Source organism: Eubalaena glacialis, chromosome 3 (genome assembly GCF_028564815.1).
Source record: "Eubalaena glacialis isolate mEubGla1 chromosome 3, mEubGla1.1.hap2.+ XY, whole genome shotgun sequence".
NCBI classification, from domain to species: Eukaryota; Metazoa; Chordata; class Mammalia; order Artiodactyla; family Balaenidae; genus Eubalaena; species Eubalaena glacialis.
In genome coordinates this window covers 48119696-48141267 of record NC_083718.1, presented here as the reverse complement: position 1 = coordinate 48141267, position 21572 = coordinate 48119696, and the positions used below count along the sequence as shown (strand labels likewise).

The 21572-nt window shown below is 36.3% G+C and overlaps 1 protein-coding gene across 5 annotated transcripts in view; it reads left to right on the top strand.

Annotated features, from left to right (window-relative positions):
- HMCN1 (hemicentin 1) overlaps positions 1–21572 on the top strand; it is a 508722-nt gene that overhangs the window by 194363 nt on the left and 292787 nt on the right. For all 5 annotated transcript variants that reach the window (XM_061187531.1, XM_061187534.1, XM_061187532.1 and 2 more), the window contains exons 7-11: positions 4669–4789; positions 5719–5982; positions 7296–7440; positions 11315–11436; positions 16266–16541. In XM_061187531.1, the coding sequence (XP_061043514.1) occupies positions 4669–4789; positions 5719–5982; positions 7296–7440; positions 11315–11436; positions 16266–16541 (928 nt within the window). The remainder of the gene's footprint in view (positions 1–4668; positions 4790–5718; positions 5983–7295; positions 7441–11314; positions 11437–16265; positions 16542–21572) is intronic.

Here is a 21572-nt window from a genome sequence, read left to right as displayed (position 1 = left end):
TTAAACCTACGTGTTTTAAGTGCCTATTGAGTAAGACTTTATAGATGATATATACAATATAATTATTGACTTCAAGGGCTTTCAATGTAGAGAGGGCTTTCAATATTTAATAAGCCTTTATCCTTAAACTAAAAGTAGATCCATCTGCAATAGAACTGACCAGGAAGGTATCAGAGGAGCAACTAATTTTCCCTGGAGCTCTCCATGGTGCTTGCTTCATGGTATTTCAGCCTGTCCTGCTTTTTCATTCCTCATAGACTCACTCCAATTCAGAAGCCTTCACTCCGGTCCACTCTGCTCCTTCTTTCCTCTTACTGCTTTGTAGATCATGGCTACCTATTAACAATAATAGAATGCCAGTAGGTATCTAGTCTAACCTCATCTTTGCCTCAGGTCTGTTCATACTACAGCAGCCTCTGTATTCCTGATTCAGATTCTTCTGCAACTTGATCAACATGACATTCTAACTCAGGATAGTAGTGTAGCTCATTATGAACCTTTACAAATTGTATGAATAAATATACTCTTTAAAATACAACTCTCAGAATTTCAAGCCAATACAAACCCAGTTCAGTTTCTAGTGCCCAGAAAATTTCCTGTTATGTTTGGAGCCATTATGCTCCAAGCATAAGATTTCCCTCTTCTTAACTACAAAAACCATGAGGTGAGGATGGCTCTGTGCCAGAGTGATACTTCTAGATATTCTGTGGTGGAGAGATGCTTTTTGGAGCCAAATTCTGATTTTATTATAACCCACAGTTTAAATCTACATGATATAAAGAGCAAATAGAAAAACATTAAATCAGTCATTTTTGTCTTACTAATTTAATTATGTGTATAGAAAAATGGTGCTAAGATGGCTAAAATAATTCAGAAGGGAAGAGAGGAATAAGAAATACACAGCTGGACTTCCCCTCTGTTTAACTTCGTTACGGAATTAGCTGAATTTTCTTCGCCCCTCCAAGACCTTCTTATCATTTATTTCTCCTCCAACCCCACTCTGTCCATAACATGTGAGAATCCAAAGCCTTCTCCCAATGCTTCTGGAGTTTCCTGAAGACTTACTTTTTTTTGGTGTCCTTGCCTCCTGATTATTTGTGTGTTGATTCTAATCTTTTGTACTTCGATGGAGGGTAAAGCTCAGCCCTTCAAAAATTTCGCAGGAAATCCACTAACAAGAATCTTTTGTGAGTTTAGTAGATTTGCCTATAGATTTGGGGACATATCTTGAAGTGAGTTGTGTCCTTTTGCTCTCTCCTTGCCCCCCATCCTTCATTCTCCCCATTTTGTTTCTGCTTTTCTTCTGTGGATAGACTCAGAAATTCCATATTACTCTTCTATTATGTAGAGCAGTTGGGTATATTTCAGCTTTTAGCCCGAAACCAGCATAATCCAGTTCACTGAGATGATCATGAGAAATGCATGGGGTAGCAGTAGAGGTCAGTTTCTGGAGCCTCACTGAGTTTACATCCCAGGTCTGCTACCCACTGTTTATCTGTGACTTTGAGCAAGTCACTTTACCCTTCTGATCTGTGAAATGAAGATAATAATAGTATTATCTCACAGAGACTTTTGTGAGGATTAAACGTGATAATTTACATAAAAGATTTGCCTGCTGTACAGAATGCATTTTATATATGTTGGTACTTTTCTCCTTTTTCCATTTACTGGTTTGTTTAACCATCATTATACATAAAATCTTTTTGTTCCTATGTCAGTAATACTTGAAAAAAGGGAACTCAGCTAAGAAACAGACTAAAATAATAGCTTACTTTAAGAAAACAGATTAAAATAATAAATTATTGGCACTTTCTCATGAAGAAATTTAATGTGATATATTGTGTTCCTAAAATAATGTCCAAGTATTGTTGTAATTCTTTTAAGAGAATGATTCAAGAATGATAAATGCAGACATGAGAGTATTAGAGGTCATTTTAAAATAAGTTAGCTTAAAATTTTTCTTTGCATTATATTTTTAAACTATAATTTCGGTTTATTTGCGACGTCCCTTGCTCCCATTACTCTGATTAACCCAGAGTTGGATGTCATTGTGCATAAAAACTGACTCGCTTGGAAATATGTTTTACTTACAAACCCTTTTAAATTCTATGCAGGCATTCCTACTGTTTACAGTATAATAGATAAATAAATTAAGATTTTCTTAACTAATTACACTTCCTATTCTTAGCATTTCTCAGAGAATAGTAAAACTATGTCCTTATCTCCACCTACTTTTTTGCTATGTTATTTGGATCAAAATTAATTTATTTTCCAATAATTTTATAGAGATTGTAAAGGACTCCCTCTTCATCAACTCAGCTTTATTTTTAATGTATTATTTAGCAACAGGATAGCGTATTTTCAGACACTTAGGTAATTTTTAAGTTTCTCACTTAGCTATTAAGCAACATTTTTTAAATGGACTCGTTATCAGTTGATTTGTGCACAGACACTTGGTAGATGATTAGCACTTGACAACAGTCACTAGGCGGATTGCGTGTTATATTTACCCTTGGTAGCCTCAAGAGCTGTTTTATCATAAGGGACTTTCTGAGCAGCAAGACAGCTAACAGCAATAGATGATGTCAGTGAAAGAATCTAAATCAACTCATAATATTGACCATTTCATTTCTCTTTTACAAGAAACCAGTAGACAATAGTGTCTTCAGTATAGCTCTACATTATCTAAAGCAGTTGAAATTACACTTAGCAAGGTTTTGTATAGCCTTGTAGGAAATCCTCGACTTAAAATTGTTTTTTTTTTTTGTAGTTTTTTTTTTTTTTCTTGTCTGTTATGTGAAATTCAGAACACATTTTCCTTTAGAAATAATGCAATAAGTGGTGGTACTGAGACTCCTACACTTACACTTACAATCCTTTGTTACCCCTATGAAAATGAGCCATAGTGATAAGCAGCATCATTTATACTAAGAATACAACACTGTTTTCATGAAGATGTGTTTTTTTTCTTTTCCCTCACCTTCATTTTCCTTTCCTCTGAGTTCCTGCAAGTTCTGCTCAATGAGGAATATGATTGGTAGCAGCAGGGACATATCTCCTCATCCTTTCTGTCCTCATTGCCAAATAATGAGTCACAGTGATTTAGGGAAAACTGTGTGGTTTGCCGAGCCTTGGAGCTGGCTTATCTTTAACCATGCCGTGGCTTAATCTAGCTGTTCACCATATTCAAATCATATATATATATATATATATATATATATATATATATCTTTCTAGCACCTTTTGTCATGCTATGATAACTAAATATGTGTTTCTCAGTGTTGAGATGGAGAGCCATGTTGGCATCCTGGTGTTATCCTGGGAATGCTTTCTCTTACTCCTATATTCTGCTTCTACCTAAATGCTGGTATCATGTAATCATTTTATTTTGAGACAGAATCTCAGTGATCAATGTAATAAAATAATGGTGAACTCTTGTTCATAAGCCTTTAGATGGGTTTTGAAACGCATGTTCCTAAACTCCACTGACTAGAGATTCTGATTCAGTAAATCTTGGCTGGAGCTCAGAGTCCATATTTTTACAAACAACTGAAGTGCTTTTGTGTAGGTGTAGGTATAGGTGGTCCTTAAATCATATTTGGAGAGATATTGATGTAGAGGCTAACTCTGACTTACCTTGCCCTTGGGAGACAATGTAGCATGGTGGGGAAGAGCCCAGAGCCTGACTTTTGGATTAAAACCCCACCTCTGCAAGATAGGAAATTTAGGAAACCTTGTGAACTTGGGCAAGCTGTTTAATAGCTTTGGTGCCTCAACCTCCTTATCTGTGCAGTGAGGATAATGACGATATCTACTTTATAGGGTTGTAATAAGGATTAAATAAGCCAATGTATTCAAAGAGTCTGGGCACAGAGGAAGTGCCCAATAAATATTAGTGTTTTATCCTGTGACCCTAATCCAAATTATCAATATTTATTATTTATGCACATATGGGTAACTTCAGTGCTTAGCTATTCAATATCTTGTTCATCTCCTTTAGGAGGTGTTAACTGAACTACAGGCTAGTCTATGCTTTTATATACATATTTCTATGTGCCTTTTCTGTAATTCTGTCACTGCATTTACTGCATCCTCTTGAAGATTTCGCTTTCTCCATCTGACTGTCTCACTGGCCATAGACGAGGGTCAGGACCTTCTTTTTACTCATATTTGTATCTTGAGCACTGAGTGCCTTGGCTGGACACTGCTGAGCTGAGGATGCCGTTTGGCTAAAAGCTGGAGAATGGTCGGCTCTTGTGCTTGTCCTGGCTGTCTCTTCCCAGAGGCAAAGAGAAGGGAAATATTTTCCATAATAGAACCTGGATGGTATTTAGGGGAGAAGATTTAGTCATTCGTTCATTTCACAAATATTTCCTGAACATTCACCATGTGAACCAAGTCCATTCACTACGACTACACCCCTCTATCTTTTACCACTGAGCGTGCAATATGAAACTCCACTGTACTTTAGTCCCCTGGGATATGTATTACAAAACTCGCATTGAAGTTACAGAATCACAGTTAAGTTCAAAACACCCAGATCAAAACCTCAGTGATTGGACATCAATCCTAGTTAAACACTCTGCAGTTTCCCATACTGGTTAGTGTCTAGTGTGACCTGCATCCTGGATCAACTGCTGATAGAGTTTGTCATTAAACATTTTTCAGACGTCTAGCAGTGGAAGGCACTCTGTTCGCATCACCGGCCTCAGTACTATTGATTTTCGAGCTGGTTTTTCCCGAAAGCCCACCCTGGACTTCAAAAACACAGTCAGCAGACCAGTGCAAGGTTTGTATGTTCGCATTACTTCAGTTGGCATAGTAGATGTTGAAGTGCAAAATAGTTCTCAGACTGTCTGTGATTTTATAATTTTGTGGTATTCAATAAAATTGGGAAACATAGCATCTTTATTCTAAATATGATTGCACTCTTGACCTAGTAACTGTTTCTCAAAGTGTGGTCCCGAGGCCAGTGATATTGAAATCACTCAGGGAGCTTATCAAAAATTAAGATTCCTGGGGCCCACCCCAGATCTCCTGAATGAGAATCACAGAAGGTAGGGCCCAGGAATATGCTCTTTAACAAGCACCTCATTGATTCCTATACTTACTAAACTTTGAAAACTGATCACCTAGATCTTGAGACTTTTTCCTTACTAGCGTCTTACTTGCCTGTTGTCAAGGTGAAAATGCTGTGTGTGTGTGTGTATAGTTAAAACATTAAAGATACCATGTAGCATTATATGTTCCAAGGTGAAATTATTGTTGATTTGAAAGGTGCTTCTTCCTCTTGTTTTATTCATGCAAGAAGATTTATAGTTAAAAAGAAGGCTCAATCCTACTGTGACTTTAAATTTCTTTTTTCTGATAGTTCTTTTATTTTTATTGCTGCAGTTGCTGGAAGGATACAGAATAGTGAATCTTTAAAAGTATTCATATAACAAATATATAACACAATATTCATAATTCTATTCTTTCTACATATAAACATGATAAAATACCATGAAAATAATTACTTAGGGTTTCCTAAGTTTCTCTGGTCATGAATAAACTGTCTTTTATGTAGAGAAGATTCTACAACTGGGCCACAATTTGTGGCACTGTCTGTAGTACTCATACGTATGTCCTTGTTACCTGTTATTATAATTCAAAACTTATTTGATAGATAACCTCAGGTGCATGTTACTTGCACATGATGACAGATCCTTTCTCTTGTAGGAATACCTACCTATGTGCTGCTGAATACTTCTGGAATTTCCATCCCAGCTAGAGTAGATCGTCTTGAACTTCTGAGTATCTCAGGCAGCTCTCTTAAGACAATTCCTATTAAATATTATCCAGATAGAAAACCTTATGGCATATGGAATATTTCTGACTTTACACCACCAAATGAAGCTTTCTTTCTCAAAGTAACAGGCTATGATAAGGATGATTATCTCTTCCAGAGAGTATCAAGTGTTTCCTTCTCTAGTATCGTCCCAGGTAAGAAATCACTTTATTCAACACTGGAGTATTGATAGTTTAAGGGGCTGATGGGGTCCTATGAGTAAAGAATGGACTCTAGGGAATTCCCTGGCAGTCCAGTGGTTGGGATTCTGGGCTTTCACTGCCGGGGGCCCCTGGTTCGATCCCTGGTCAAGGAACTGAGATCCCTCAAGCTGCACGGTGTGGCCAAAAAAAAGAAAAATAAGAAGAATGGACTCTAAAGTCAAAAAGAATATCCTCACATTATTACTGGGTCACCATGTAGAAGAGCATTTACACTTAGGTAACACAAGTTTTCCTAACCATAAAATAGCACATTCAAAGTTTCATGTTAAGTCTCACTGATTGTAGATCTGAGAATTTTGATTACTTCAATCAGTGTGAGAATTTGAACTGGGAAGTTCTCGTGCTCTTACTCCCCCTGGCATATGTGTTTAATATGTGATTAGCGATCTAATTTGGCTAAATGTTTATATACAATTGTCAGAAACCTTTCTACTTTGTGAACAGTAGTTCCTTGCAAATAACTGGTGATGATTTTGCCTTTTTTGGTTAGTTAGTTAATTAGTAAGCTAGTTACTTATATATTTGCTATTATTTCTCAAGGCTGATGACTGGACTCTGACCAAAACTTTAGAACTGTATGTAACTTGAACCATGGACTGACAAGGATACAGAAGGATTGTTTCTAATATTGTACTTTTGGGTAGAGGGATAACAGTTTATCATTTATACATAAGGTTATGATTTGGGAAATTCAGGAACCACTCTATAGCTATTGGTTAATAGCTGTAGAAGGGAGATAATAGAACCAACCTCAGTATTTCCTCATATGCAATATTCAAAGTTAGTTGTGTTAGCCCCTGAATTGAATGCTTAAAAAAGCTATTGGATTCTTAAAAATCAATTTTTTCATTCCTTTTTGGAAACAGTTACCCTATGAATTCAATTCTAGGATATGTGTGTTCTTTTCATAGTTTTACATTTTTGAAATTGAACTGTGTTCTACAATTGATGATGTATGGTAACTTATCTGGTAGCTTTGTTTTCTATCTTGGTGGTACAAAAAGTGTTATGCCTTAAGATCAGTGGAGTCTTAGATTCAATGAGTACCTTAGTAAAGGGTCCATGGAGATAATCCAGAAATTAATAACCTTTGAACAAAGAAAGATAAAGTGATTTTTCATGATTTAGATTAACTGGAATGCAGAGAATTTACTGGAATAATTTAAGTATGAAGCTTTTGAATGGATTAACAGGCAGTACCAAATATCATTGTGACCTTCTTGCCCATGTTCTTTTTTTCCCAGATGCTCCCAAAGTTACAATGCCTGAGAAAACCCCGGGATACTACCTGCAGCCAGGCCAAATTCACTGCTCTGTTGAGAGTCTTTTGCCCTTTACCTTGAGCTTTGCCAGAAATGGAGTTACACTTGGAGTAGACCAGTACTTAAAGTGTGTAAATGTTTCCATTAGTAATAATTTATAGCACTAAATATCTAAATACAAATAGATACTTACTTTAATGTACTTTTTTCATTAGACATTCTTATTTATTTGCTTCATAGTCTTGGAATGTAGCAGTGAGCAAAACAGACACAATTCTGAACCTTTGCGGAGCTTATATTGTAAAGGAGGAAGACAGAAACAGATAATAAATATAATATGATAATATAATAAATGCTAGACTACATTTAAGAGTTGATTCAGGTTTTATAGAATCTGAATTTTACACAGTTTAAGGGTCCCTGGATAAGACAAAGAACACAAAATTATGAATACAAAGTTAGGTACTGAACTTTGCAAGAGTCCTTGCAAATGAACGACCCTGAAACTTAAGCTTTAGTGGCTTGAGCATAAACATGTCTCTGAATCTGATTTAAGGTGTTATGGCAAAAAGTAGAGCAGGTTAATTGGGGCACGTACTACTGGTTGGTGGAGTACATGTGGTTTTGGCCAAGTTGCAATTTTAAAATTCAGAGTAGGGGCATTTGAGCAAGGACTTGAACATGGTGAGATATCCAGATCACACAGATATCCAGGGAAGAGCATTCACACACCAGGAACAGGCAATGCAAATGCACTAAGGCCAGAGTCCACCAGGCACGTGGGAAAGAAAGATGGGAAGGAAGCCAGTGTAGCTGGAGCCCAGGGAGCCAGGAGGAGAAGGGTAGAAACGAGGTGTGTGCTGGGGGTGTGGGCCAGATGGAGAAGAAGCGTGTGTGGTCACTACCGCAGCCAACAGTCAAGGGAAGTGGGCTAGAGGGCACCAACGTCCGTTGTGAAGATGGGTGAATTTTCTAGACAAGTTTAAGGAATCTAATGATAAAAATTAAGTAGGCCTTGAAAACTAGAGGATGATTTCTGGAAAACGTTTTTTTTTTAAACTTACTATGAAACTACATTTGGGGGAAAAACTCTAAGAATTATTTTACAAAGCTTTTACACTGGTAATTCAATATTCACATAAATAACTTGTGTAACATGTTAAATATTTGACAGTCTTAGCTTATACAATCTCCTTACGGGGTCATTTTAAGCAGAAGCTATGGCAAGAATGTTCATTATAACTTGAGAAAATTTTCCATTGTTTAAAGACTGGACTGTATTATTTCCTGCTACTTGCTTAACACACATCTTGATGATTTCCTTAGCTGCATATTTAATAATCAGCAACATAACTGACCAAGATATCAAATGATGAAGTTACATAACTGAATGATGAAATCAAACAATTCTGCTTCGTGTTTAAATAGTAACATTTTTCAAAGACACTCGAGATTCTTTAAAAGCATTAATTTTTTAATTCCACACAGTTCCTATGAGGTAAACCACAAGGATTCTTTCTTTCATTTTTCCAGCTCTGTGGCCCAGAGATGTGACATGCCTTGCTGACATTTGTTAAGTTCTTTGGATGTAAGAGGCTAAAGACAAAATTGGGCATGGGTGATGATGGATTGATACTCTAATCCCAATTCACTTGCACATCTCTGCCCTAGATTTCCTAATAACTCCAGCTGCATGACTGGATCTTTGTTACGTGAGTCACTGTGGTCTCTAGGGGATGTAAGAGAGAATTAGTTTCCATCAGTAACAAGACACATTTCTATCTGACATGTTCCTTCCCCTGTTCCAAAGGTCATCCCTTCAAAACTTTTTATCGTGGCCATATAATCTTAATGCTAACTGATAAGGGTACATGAAAAAGAGAATTGTTTTCATGTAATATTTCATAAATAAGAGAGGAACAAGTATAACTGTAAAGAATATTCTCTAAGCACTCCATACAGTCGTTTGTGCCTTTGAATAAATTACTTGTCCTTCTTCCTCGACTGTCTTGTTTTTAAATAAAGGGCCTTAAGACTAGAAGAATTGTCATTTTCTATTCTAAAATTTCTGCATGTCTGAGTTTTTGATGAATCCTAAAATATGCTTGGCTCTGAAGTAGGCACTGCAGAAGACATGAAAGATGTGTGTATTTCAAACTCCTACCTTCCTGGAACTTACCAGTACCTCCTAGACAATGGCATTTGTAAATTGGGGCTTAGCCTACTGCGCTTAAGCATTCAAGATACATCTTAGGTGATCAATGCAGCATAGAATAAGTCATACTCCGTTTTCTTCTGAACGTGACAGTAAGGACCACTGACACCGAATGCAGACGCAAGTGAAAGGAAACAGTATTAAGTGAATATTCTCAGTTACTAAAATATATGGAAGGATCACCTTGCTTATTTTCTCACTTTCCTAATGACAGGAACCTGTGTCTTGACTTTCTCTTACAAACTCTAGGTTAGTGGTAAATGTACACTAAGAGCTCAGTGAATTCTTCATAGTGGTTTGGTGATGGGTGTGGTTCATTCGGATGGGGAGAGATCTGGAGTTATTACTGTGAGGTATCATATCTTGTACCACTTTCAGCTTCAGTGGAAGGTGTCTTGACTGCAGTGGGCTTTTCATCTCATCTGTATCTTGAATGTTTAAAAAGTTTATAAATAGCTATGGATGATTATAAGAAAAAATTATGAAAATATTTATGACATTGCAATTAGATTTTAAAACAATATAATGCTTGTTTTATAGATTATTGGAATGTTTTAAATAAGGATTAAATAGCTATTACTAAGACATTTCCAAAAAATGAGAAACAATTTGAAGAGTGTTAGAGGACAAAGTATAAATATTTATTAAATGAATGAATATGTTATATAGCAAAGGGATTTATTTTACCTAAATGACAACTTTGACTATAAAACTGATAATCTTTTTCTTTACTCATTATATACATAGATTGAACCAGTTATGGTATATAGCCTTATGTAGAGCTTATATATAAGAAAGTTAAAGAGAATTTATCTTTTGGGAACCAAAAAGTCTGTTTTCTACCTTCACACTTGTAAATTACTGGTTGAGTTGCTTTGGCTAGAACCCCACTGAACATGACCAAAACCTGGAAATGAGAGGGGAAGGAGAGAGGATTTAAAGAGTGTTTCTGTGCCAGTTTTGTATCTTATGTTTTGACATAGCCAGAGAATGTCTCCTAAAGAAATTTCTAGTGACCCTAACTGGACACAGGCACAGGCTATAGTTCTCAACAGCAAAGTTACAGGCCTGTTCAAAAAAGAAAAAAAGAAAGACATATGAATGTGAAAATGTGGGGAAAAAAAAAAAGTGGTAAAATGATCATTAGTTTGAATTAAATGAGTTTTGAGGGAAGATTAAAGATGTCTCCCTGATATTTTCTCAGTAAAAAAGTTCCAGTCTTCTATCCTCTGCCTCTTTCAAGTTTTTCTCACATTTGGAAGTGAATTCTTTTTTTTAACATCTTTATTGGAGTATAATTGCTTTACAATGGTGTGTTAGTTTCTGCTTTATAACAAAGTGAATCAGTTATACATATACATATGTTCCCATATCTCTTCCCTCTTGTGTCTCCCTCCCTCCCACCCTCCCTATCCCACCCCTCTAGGTGGTCACAAAGCACCGAGCTGATCTCCCTGTGTGGAAGTGAATTCTTTTGTTAGAGCCTACGAAGATCAATAGAAAACAAAACAAAACAGAACTTACTGTCTGTTATGTTTTTTGCTCAGAGTAGCAAAGCTTAACTTTCTAATTAAAATACAAAAGGTGTATAATTTTAAGCTGTAAAGAACTCTGCATAATTTTATCAACAAAATTATGATAATAAAAGAACTCTGTATAATTTTAAGCTATAAAGAACTTTTTTTAAGCCGTTCTTTTGAATGCATAAAACAAATAGTGGAATCACTGTTTTCAATTTGGTCTTGTTCTTGTAGTAACTAAACATGCTTCTATTTTCTTACCCCAGAGAATCGGCCAGTGTGACCTGGGATATTGAACAGGTCACTTTGTCTGATGAAGGCTCCTATGAGTGCATTGCCGTCAGCAGTGTAGGGACTGGACGGGCACAAACGTTCTTTGACGTGTCAGGTAATTATCCCTAATTGCTTTGCAGTTGCCTAAGTATTAATGCAGCTATGGAAATGGGATGTTTGTTAATCCAGGCTTCATTGCATATTAGCTGTGTGACCTGCCTTGGGCCAATTAATTAAGAACTCAGTGCCTTGGATCCCCTAACTATAAAATGATGACAATAAGAGTAACAGTCTCTATCTCATGGAGAAACTGTGAGGATTAAATAAGATAGTGTATGTTAAGCACTTAGAAGAGAGTCTGGCACATAGAAACACCTAATAGACATTAGCTGTTTTTATTGTTGTTGTTGTTATTATCATTATTATTATTATAGGGGCTTAATAAATATTTTTTAATCTCCATATAGTATTTTCCTTTGAAAAAATAAAATATAAGAAAAGGGAGAGATCCATTCTGATTATAGCAATGTTCAACTTTCCCCTTCCCTCTCCCATATTTATAATGAGCGGAGTGCTTTTGTGAATGGATTCTGACATCTAAGTTGAGGACAATAAGGAAAGTATCACATTCAAAAAACATAGGACCTCAGTGGCTACAATATTGGTATTAAGAAGGGCAGAAGTCATGCTAATTAATTTACATTTAAATAGTATGTTTCCTATGAATAAATGGGCAAGGCTCAGATTATTTTATAAGGTAGAATATATTTTAGTGAAAAAAATTCATTTTTTCCTCTAATCTCCCAGATTAGAAACCAAAAAGACTACCATTATCAATTAGAAACCAAACAGACTACCATATATCATCATTGATCAGGACTTAAGCCACTTACTCAGCATATATCTAGAATTTATTGGAAACTTTGTTTTGACTCAGTTATTTTCTACCTGCCTCGTAGCCTAGGGTTGCTGTGTGTTTAATAGTAAGCCTCTTCTGACCTAAATGTGCCTGTTGAGTTTATAACAATGTCTGAATTGTCAAATTAGTATTGATGTGCATTTTCTTTGGAAAATTTAAGACAAAAGTAGCTTTATAACTGTAGGGCTGTTTAGAAGCCTAGGATTTATGTTTGTTATCATTAAGTCCAAGCTGAACTTTAAAACAGAGGCGTGCAAGCCTGTTCTTCTTGCAGTAAATTATTCATTTTCTCTTATTCTTAGAAAAATTAAGTTCGTCTTCTGAAACAATTTAGCAAGTTGACATGCATCATAAACTATTCATTTTTTCATCTCCAGTAATTATGAAAAGCATTGGAATCGTGTCAACATTCCTCAGCTTCTGGAGAAACAAACACTTGAGCGCTTGAGGGTTTTTTCCCCAGCAATATTAATTAAGGGAAGGACAACAGGGAAAGAGGTTTGAGTGAGTTGATTCAGACATCTTGCATAAATAACTGGAAAGTGCCAGAAAGAACTCCTGAACTGACTGCTAAGAATTTGGCCCTGTGGTGTCAGTAACTTCCAAATATACACTCTACACGTGCCCTTCTAGTATTAATCTGTGCCGGCCGAGCCATGGTATCGCTAGGAAGTTGTACTGTACCAAAGCCACTTTTCAGGAATTGTGTCCCACTGGTTAATTATGAAAGAAAGGCAGAAGCATGGATTGTATGGCAATGACTGTAACAGGAGAAGTAGCAAGCAAGTGCCCCTTTGGACTTGAAAGAGTGGACATTTCTTTCTGGGCTAACTTTTGTTTAATCTTCCAGCCTCAAACCTCCACCCAGGTCCTGGCTCAGCCACCCTACTGTCACTACTAACCAGCACACCAGAATCAGATGTGAATTCACAGGATAATTAGATCTTATATTTTGGACAGGAGTGTTGGGAAAACACGGCATGATGGAATGGTGTTGTTTTTGTATCACTGTGGACGGACATTTATAAAGTCAAATAGCACCCAAGAACTGTTTCAAGAAAAGTTAAAGTTCTAGCAATATGTTACTTCATTTTTTTTTTCCAGCATTTCCTTCTAGCCAACATTTTTAAGGATTTTTGGTTCATTGGAGATATTGGTTATTGATGTATTGGTTTTAAGTGCAAAATGGGTGTAAAAAGAATTATACCTCTTTTATTGCATATAAACATATAGAAACCAATGAACAGAACTGCAGAAGCAGGAAAGAATTCTTTACAAATGATATTTTGTACTTTACTTTATATTAATTTTCTCTACTGAATTTATTTTTTTCGCATAATGTCCCCCACCCCCAATGCACACATACACACAATACCAAAATTTTGGCTTTAAGTAAAATTGAAAAGAGAAAACTTGTCAGGGGCATGTCAGTGACAGGCAATCTTAAATTTTAATTTCAGGATACTCTTTTAGAGCAGGGTAAGACTTGGAAATAATATTATACCACCTCATCATGTTGTAGCTAAAGAAACTGAAGCCCAGAGCAGGCAGGTGCCCCATTTCTGATCAGATGGATAGGTAGTGAGAAGTAGATTCTTGGCCTCCTGACTCTCAGTCCAGCGATCTTTACCTAATGTCACAAGGCCTATGCTTATCATTCTTTCTCAGTTTTGAGGTTTCATCTCTGGTCCCCTGATCCTAGCCTCAGCCATTCTTTTACTTAGGAATGACTACCCCTCATCCTCCCGGGACCAGGCTCTTTCCGGTAATTTGTTATCTTGGCCTCTTTTGCAAACTGCTGTAATTCTCCTTCATCATCTCCTCCATCACCACCAAATTTATTGATGTGTGCATAAATATTTCAGTGCGTATACTATTTATTATCTGTACATATTTATGCAGTGATGGTATTGTATGTCATATTTGAAATCTCCTCTCCTCCTGGATATTAGCAGAAAGTTGGCATTTTACGTATTTGAATTTATATTTGAAGAGGAAATAGAGCCTTGAGGCAGATTTTGCACGCAAGAGGGTTATTGCTGAGTTTTCTAGGGAAGAGCACCTGTAAGGGAGTGGAAGAAGTTAAACTGTGATGTAATCACAACAGGGCCCTCAGCTGATCCTACAGGGAGTTCTGGAGCTGGGGTGACCCTGAATTGAGGCAAGAGAGCTGCGTCTTTTTCCCTCATTAAGTGGTCCCTGGAAGTGGGCTGCACTGGAAAGGGGGCCTAACCCGAGCATGTTAGCTCCCTTGGCCATGAGCTCAGTAGCTAACAAGCAGAGCAGCTAGGGATATGAATGCCTAGGTCCTTGAGAAGGAACTAGGTGTGCACCCAGCATCCCCTGTATGCCCATAATATGGGATTTTACATTTTCTAAAAATCCCTAGTCTAGTTGAAGAAGTTTGTTTAAAAAGAACAAAAAAAGAAAACCATACAAAATGTTTTGTGGTCTTCAAAAAGATTTTGAGAGGGTGTCAACACGTGTTCACAAATACTCGCCTCCGGGTCTTTGATGGTCCATACCATCTTGTATGTTAGCATCACAGAGCCTTAGTGCTAGAAAGGGTCTTTCAGATTACCTAATTTAATCATCTCATTTTTCAAATAGGGAAACAAACATTGTGAATAAATTGGCTTATCTAAGGTCATGCAGCTAGTTAGGGATAAAGCTAGGCAGCCTATGTTTGCCAGACTCAGCAAATAAAGACATAAGATGCCCAGTTAAATGTGTCTCAAATATTTCATGAGTCATACTTATACTAAAATGTTATTTGATGTTTATCTAAAATTCAAATTTAGCAAACCATCCTGTATTTTATCTGTCAAACCTAACCAGACTTCAGTCAGAACTTCCTAACTTTCTCATGTACTCTTTCCAATTGATTCATTAGCTATTTTCATAAGAGATTTTAAAAACATAGCAGAAATGTAAAAATTAAGGATTTTTTAAATGATTTAGAATAACATATACTCCTCTAAAAATGTTTGGAAAACAAAGATAAATATAAAGGAAAATATGAAAAATATACACATTTTTCTCTCTCAGAGATAACCACTGTGGTTTTGGCATATTACTTCCAGGTTTTATTTTAGGCTTATGTTATTCATCTGCACGTATATATAGTTTTGAAAAACGAAGTATAAAATTGGATCTTGAATATCTGATACTCTTTCACATTTAAACTGAAACAGACACATGGGTTTCCAGCTAGTTTTTATTGCTATATTATTGCTCAATAATGGCTTGCTATGGCAGGTTATTTTAAAGCATTTGGGCAGAGTGGGCTTTACAGGGGCATTTAGATTTACAGTATTCTCAAACCTAACGAGAGCAATATGTGATTTTCTCTAGAAATGTAGTTAAATATTTAATTAGTAAGTGCCTTTTGACCACATCTGAAATGCGCATGCATTACTCAATGCCTTTTGTGTACATGGTCCTATGTGTATAATTTTTTTTAAAAGTCTATGCCTTACTGTTAACTTGACTTGCTTAAATCAAACATTCCTCATCTTCACTGGGAGAAATTCATCTTACTCTACTGTTGTACTGTGTCTTAATAAGATTATAATCCCCTTAAAGCTGATACCATTGTATCTTTTCCATATCTACCATACTTCATGCTCTATTTTCTTTGAAACACTAAGTAAATGGTTTTAAATTTTAAAAATCCATAAATGCTACTTTCTTCAAAATTCAAATCAAAATTTGACTCATTCTGCAATCCTGAATCAGTCAAGTCATATCATTTTGCCATGCCTCTTTGATCCTCATATCTATAATTTATAGATTTGGACTTGAGTGTACTTTGGTATGTAAACATGCACTCCTACTGAAAGCATTTTTCAACTAGATGATAATTTTCTTGGGGTGACAGACATATGTATTAATGAATACGTTCCATTGCACTGCATCTTTCCTACTAGATATTCAACACATGCTCATTAAATTTTTAAACCACCTCTATGAGTGAGCAAAATGACTTCCGGATCTTTCCATTTGAATCTTTTCATTTCACACAGAGCCCCCGCCAGTCATCCAAGTGCCTAATAATGTTACAGTCACTCCTGGAGAAAGAACACTTTTGACCTGTCTCGTCATCAGTGCAGTGGATTACAATCTAACCTGGCAGAGGAATGACAGAGATGTCAGGCTGGCAGATCCAGCAGGAATGAGGATCTTGGCCAACCTTTCCCTGGAGCTGAGGAGTGTGAAATTCAGCGATGCCGGAGAATATCACTGTGTGGCTTCCAATGAAGGAGGATCATCGTCTGCGTCGGTTTTCCTCACAGTGCAAGGTACTGTGCTTATGGTAACTTCTGAATCATGGCATCTTTCTGCCTTCCTTCTTCGATCTCTATTCCCTTAAGTTGTCTGTCTGAGGGTATCTACGCAAACAATTACAGTTTTGAAAGATAGAATGCTTGTGGACCTTGAGGGTCTGAAGCTGACTAAACTGGAAAGTAAAACATCACTAACAAGTAGGTGACTTTAAAACAAACACAGCTAATCCTAGTAGATGAAGACCTTTATTTTAAGCAAATAGAAATAGAAATTGTCTCTGGATGATTTAATGATTTAAAATTCTCTCATTTATCCTGTGAACTTTAAAAAAAAACTAACTGTTAATAATTGATAAAAAAAGTTTTTTTTCCCAATTTGAGTGCATTATTTGCATATTTAATTTACTTTTATGGTTTAATTAAGTTTTAAGATGTTTCTCATCTAGGTGAAATTTTATTGAAACTTTAGCAGAGCTGTTTTTACCTTATTTATGTTAGACACACACACACACACACACACGCACACACACACACACAGACACACACACGGTACTTACTGAAAGTAAGCTTATGGTAAGCCAAACTTGAATTGTCTATATAGACTAAATGATAGTTTCAGATAGCTGAAAACAAGTGCATTAACAATGTGGTCTAGTCGCTACCATCAAATGAAGATCAGAAACTATTCCTAAGTATCTCTTTCAGTAGAATCATAATTGGCTTCTAAATGTCTCTAGAGTCTTAATGTAATGAGCAACTTACTCTTGGCAGTTTTACACAGTTTAGCTGAAAGGTTCGGTTGCTGCCTTAGCAGAATATTTCATTTCAAATCCTTGATGTGGGAGACTGATTGCATCGGAATCGGGTCTGGCTCCTTGGTTGTGGTACTAGCAACAACTTTATAACATGCCTCAAGTAACACTGTCAGATGTTTTTTTTAACATGGTTATCTAAGAGAGTGACCACTGAGTTTTGGAGGCTAGCTCTTGGAATGTTATTAATGGCAAAAAAGTGAAACTGCCATGAGACTTAATAAAATGGTTGACATCTGATTCTGGTTTTCTCGCTGGTAGTTGAGATATATTCTGCAATCCGACTGTATGGCTGTGTGTCTTTTGTTAGTTGATCTGCTGAAACCTCTGGGGGAACATTACTTTTGTAAATGATTCACTGCATTTCTACGTGGTAAACTACCTAGATCATTTGAGTCAATACAAGTAGTAACTTGAGTTACTAGAGTTTTGGAAGTATTTTTACCAAACTGATTGTTTCAGATAGGATAAATGCTCATGGATTTCTAAAATGTGACCTTGGTTCTTTCCCTGGAGTCCCTTAGAATGGGATTGTAAAATAAAATCAGAGCCTTCCTTGTTTCCCCAGATTAACTTTTAATCCTTTAGTATTGTTTAGTCAATTTGAGCAGTGATTCTCAAACTTTCATGAATAAAGAATTATCCAAGGAACTTTTGAAAAAGCAGAAATTCTAACCCCACACCCAGAGATTCTGATTTCACAGGCCTGGTATAGGGCCTGGGGATCTGCATTTATAACAGACCTCTCAGGTGGTTTCAGGGACAACATTTTCCAAAATAGCATTTGAATCTATTCCAAAGTATGAATCCTATGATATAGAAATGCATGCTTTTAAAGGAAACCCTAAACTCTCTTCTTTCTGGTAAAATAGACTCATTATTATCTAATGATTTAAGTTCTGAGGTAAGATGTTACATAATGTACAAAATATAAATACAAAAAACACATGTCATTACATGATTACTGGCTAGCCTGTATAATCTCTAGTGGTGTAAATCTGTTTAGAGGCATTATTTTATGGCCTGTCTAGTTGGTCTTGAGTTTGAGGGAACAATTTTGATGAAAAATATGTTTTAAAAATCTAACAAAATATGTTCTAGAATTGATGGCACTGTTTAATAAAAAATAAGAGATTCTAGTTAACTGTAGCCATCTGATTATCTTATGGTTGAATACATTATTGAAAAGCAGTGGATATTTGATGAAATAAACTGCTGTACCTAGGGTTATAATTCATGCAAATATGTTTGCCAACTATTGACATTGAATCATAAATTGTAAATTAATTTCATTTTTATGCAGTTAAATGTTTTAAAAAGCAAAAATAAAAAATAGTTCAAGAAAGCTTAAAAGATATAATAGTTACTTGGATTGAATACACACTTTAGGAATATTTTTCTTGCTTACAGGGGAATCAGTAGCTTAATTTATAACCTCATTTATGTTACTCTGCCTCCACAGATCTGTTTGGAAACTGTTTCTATCTGGAATACTTTTTAAAAAAAATTTATTTATTTTATTTATTTATTTTTGGCTGCGTTGGGTCTTCGTTGCTGTGCGCGGGCTTTCTCTAGTTGCGGCGAGTGGGGGCTGCTCTTCGTTGCAGTGCACGGGCTTCTCACTGCAGTGGCTTCTCTTGTTGTGGAGCATGGGCTCTAGGCACGAGGGCTTCAGTAGCTATGGCACACGGGCTCAGTAGTTGTGGCTCACAGGCTCTAGAGCGCAGGCTCAGTAGTCCTGACGCATGGGCTTAGTTGTTCTAGGGCATGTGGGATCTTCCTGGACCAGGAATTGAACTCGTGTCCCCTGGATTGGCAGGCAGATTCTTAACCACTGTGCCAACAGGGAAGTCCTGGAATACTTTTAAAAGTTAAACATCCAAATTTTACAAATTTTGGTAGTAGTTAGCAAGGATTTTCTGGTTAAAAATAGTATATGTCTAGCTACTGCAACCTCTTCTCATTAACAGTAAAATATCTGTAAAGACCTCAAAAAGACAAAACTGAAGAATACTAAAAACCAGTTGCAATATACAGTGGCAAAAATTTGGGGAGGAATTTTATAGGTTATATATAAAGATTCTTATTTGTATAAATAAGTATATAGTCTTCACTTATATTTTAAGTTCAATGGAATGAAAATTTCAATCAGTGGTCCATCTTTTCTTATATTCACATGAAAGCAGGGAGGCTGTATCTCTGTTCCTTCATTTCATAGTTTGCTTCAGAAAGAAAATGTTACTCTTTAGGGAGCCAGCATACTATCTCCTTAAACCTATCAATAGCTATAACCATCTAGTTAGGAAAACAGTAGGACTAGAAGTGGACAGGCAACCTGGCACCATGTAAAAAATTGGAACCTGAGATATGTTTCTCACCAAGTGAAAATATTTGGAAGCAAGAGAAACATTGATGGGTATGTCAGAAGGGATTTTAGAGACAAATGGTAGCAGAGGGGAGCATCCCATCTCAGCCAGAAGGGCATCATAGGTGAGAATCAGGCAAGGAGCTATGCACATCAGACTCTTAGCTACAGAGCTGCAAAGAGGGTTCAACTAGAACAAAAGTAGACAGAGAATGAAGTTAGGTCCATTCAAACACTTTGTTGACTGACACTGAGTCTGGAGAGATGCCACATCATTTGAGGATTAATAAACAGAAGATTGTCAAAACAGATGCAGCAGAACAGGAAAAAATAAAGCATAGGACCTAAGAAAAAAATACTGGGGAACAAAACAAGGCGGGGGGAAAGACTTAGAAGAACTTGATGCTTTGAAAGTAGTAGTTTATTCTAAAGACTGGAAAAAAAAATGTTTAGTGTCACCAGTGTCTTTCAGAAAGACCTGTCCTCCTTTAAGTGGGAGTATATATTTATAAAGGAAGAACTGGCTAAGATGAAAGGACAATTGCAAGTGTGATGGAAGAAATAAAAAGGGATTTGATGTTAAAAATGCAATATTATAATGCAGTCTGAATCAGAGATACTGAAGAACAGAATTTGTACTACATAAAATAAAATCAGGGATGTGCTGCATAAACTTGAGAAGTTCTTTCAGAATATTGAGGCAAAGGACTAAGAGTCGAATATATGATTTTTTAAGTAGAAATGAAAACAAAGAATGGAACTTTAAGGTTTATAGGTATATAACATATATAGGTACACAACAAAGACAACTGAAACTAAAGAAATAGTCAAAGATATAATTGAAGAAAAGTGCACTAGGGAGGAAAAAAAAATTGTCCTGAGTGAGCAAATCAAGCAAGGTCAATGAAGGGAGAACTTCATCTAGACACATCCTGGCTGAAATTTCAAATTACTAGTATGAGGGGAAAAAACTCCACAGCATACAGACTAAACCAATACATTGTAAACAGAGGGATAAAATCAGACTGGTGTCAAACTTCTCAGATATGCTAAAGGCTGGAAAGTAATTAAAGTGGATATCTGTCATATTTTGGCTCTTAGGGTCTGAACATGTTCTGTAATTTGGAGAGGAATTCTTTACTATCTTGGAAAACAAACTTATGGTTACTGGGGGGAAGAGGGGGCAATAAATTGGGAGATTGGGTTTGACATATACACACTACTAAATATAAAATAGATAACTAATAAAGACCTACTGTACAGCACAGGGAACTCTACTCAATACTCTGTGGTGACCTATATGGGAAAAGAATCTAAAAAAGAGTGGCTATATGTATCTGTGTAACTGATTCACTTTGCTGTACAGCAGAAAGTAACACAACATTGTAAATCAACTCTACTTCAATAAAAAAAAAAAGAAGGTGGAAAACAAATGAGATCAGATAATTACCTTTCCCTAAACCCTTGCAGGTCACATTACCTAGAGTCAGCCACTCAGATGTTCCCCGTGGGATTTTAGTTCTTACTAAGACCATGGACATTTAAAAGACTTCAATTTTGGAAGCATCATGGAATTTTGAGTCCAGCAGCAGCAGAAACAAATGTCCCAGTGGCCTTTTTCCATCACTCTAATTTCCCTCAGTGACTAATAGACTCATTATCAATTTATCAGAAGAGCCTTGAAAAGAAATGCTGATCGCAGAAACTATGGCTGTTCAATCAGTCTCACTAATGAGCATGAGAGAATGTGAATGGGTTGATACGCTTATTTCATTATGAGAATTCCTCACTGTGGAGATCATGGTATAACTAGACACAGGAAACTTTTCAGAAAACTCTGCTTACCTCAAGCAGGGTTTACCACAAGAC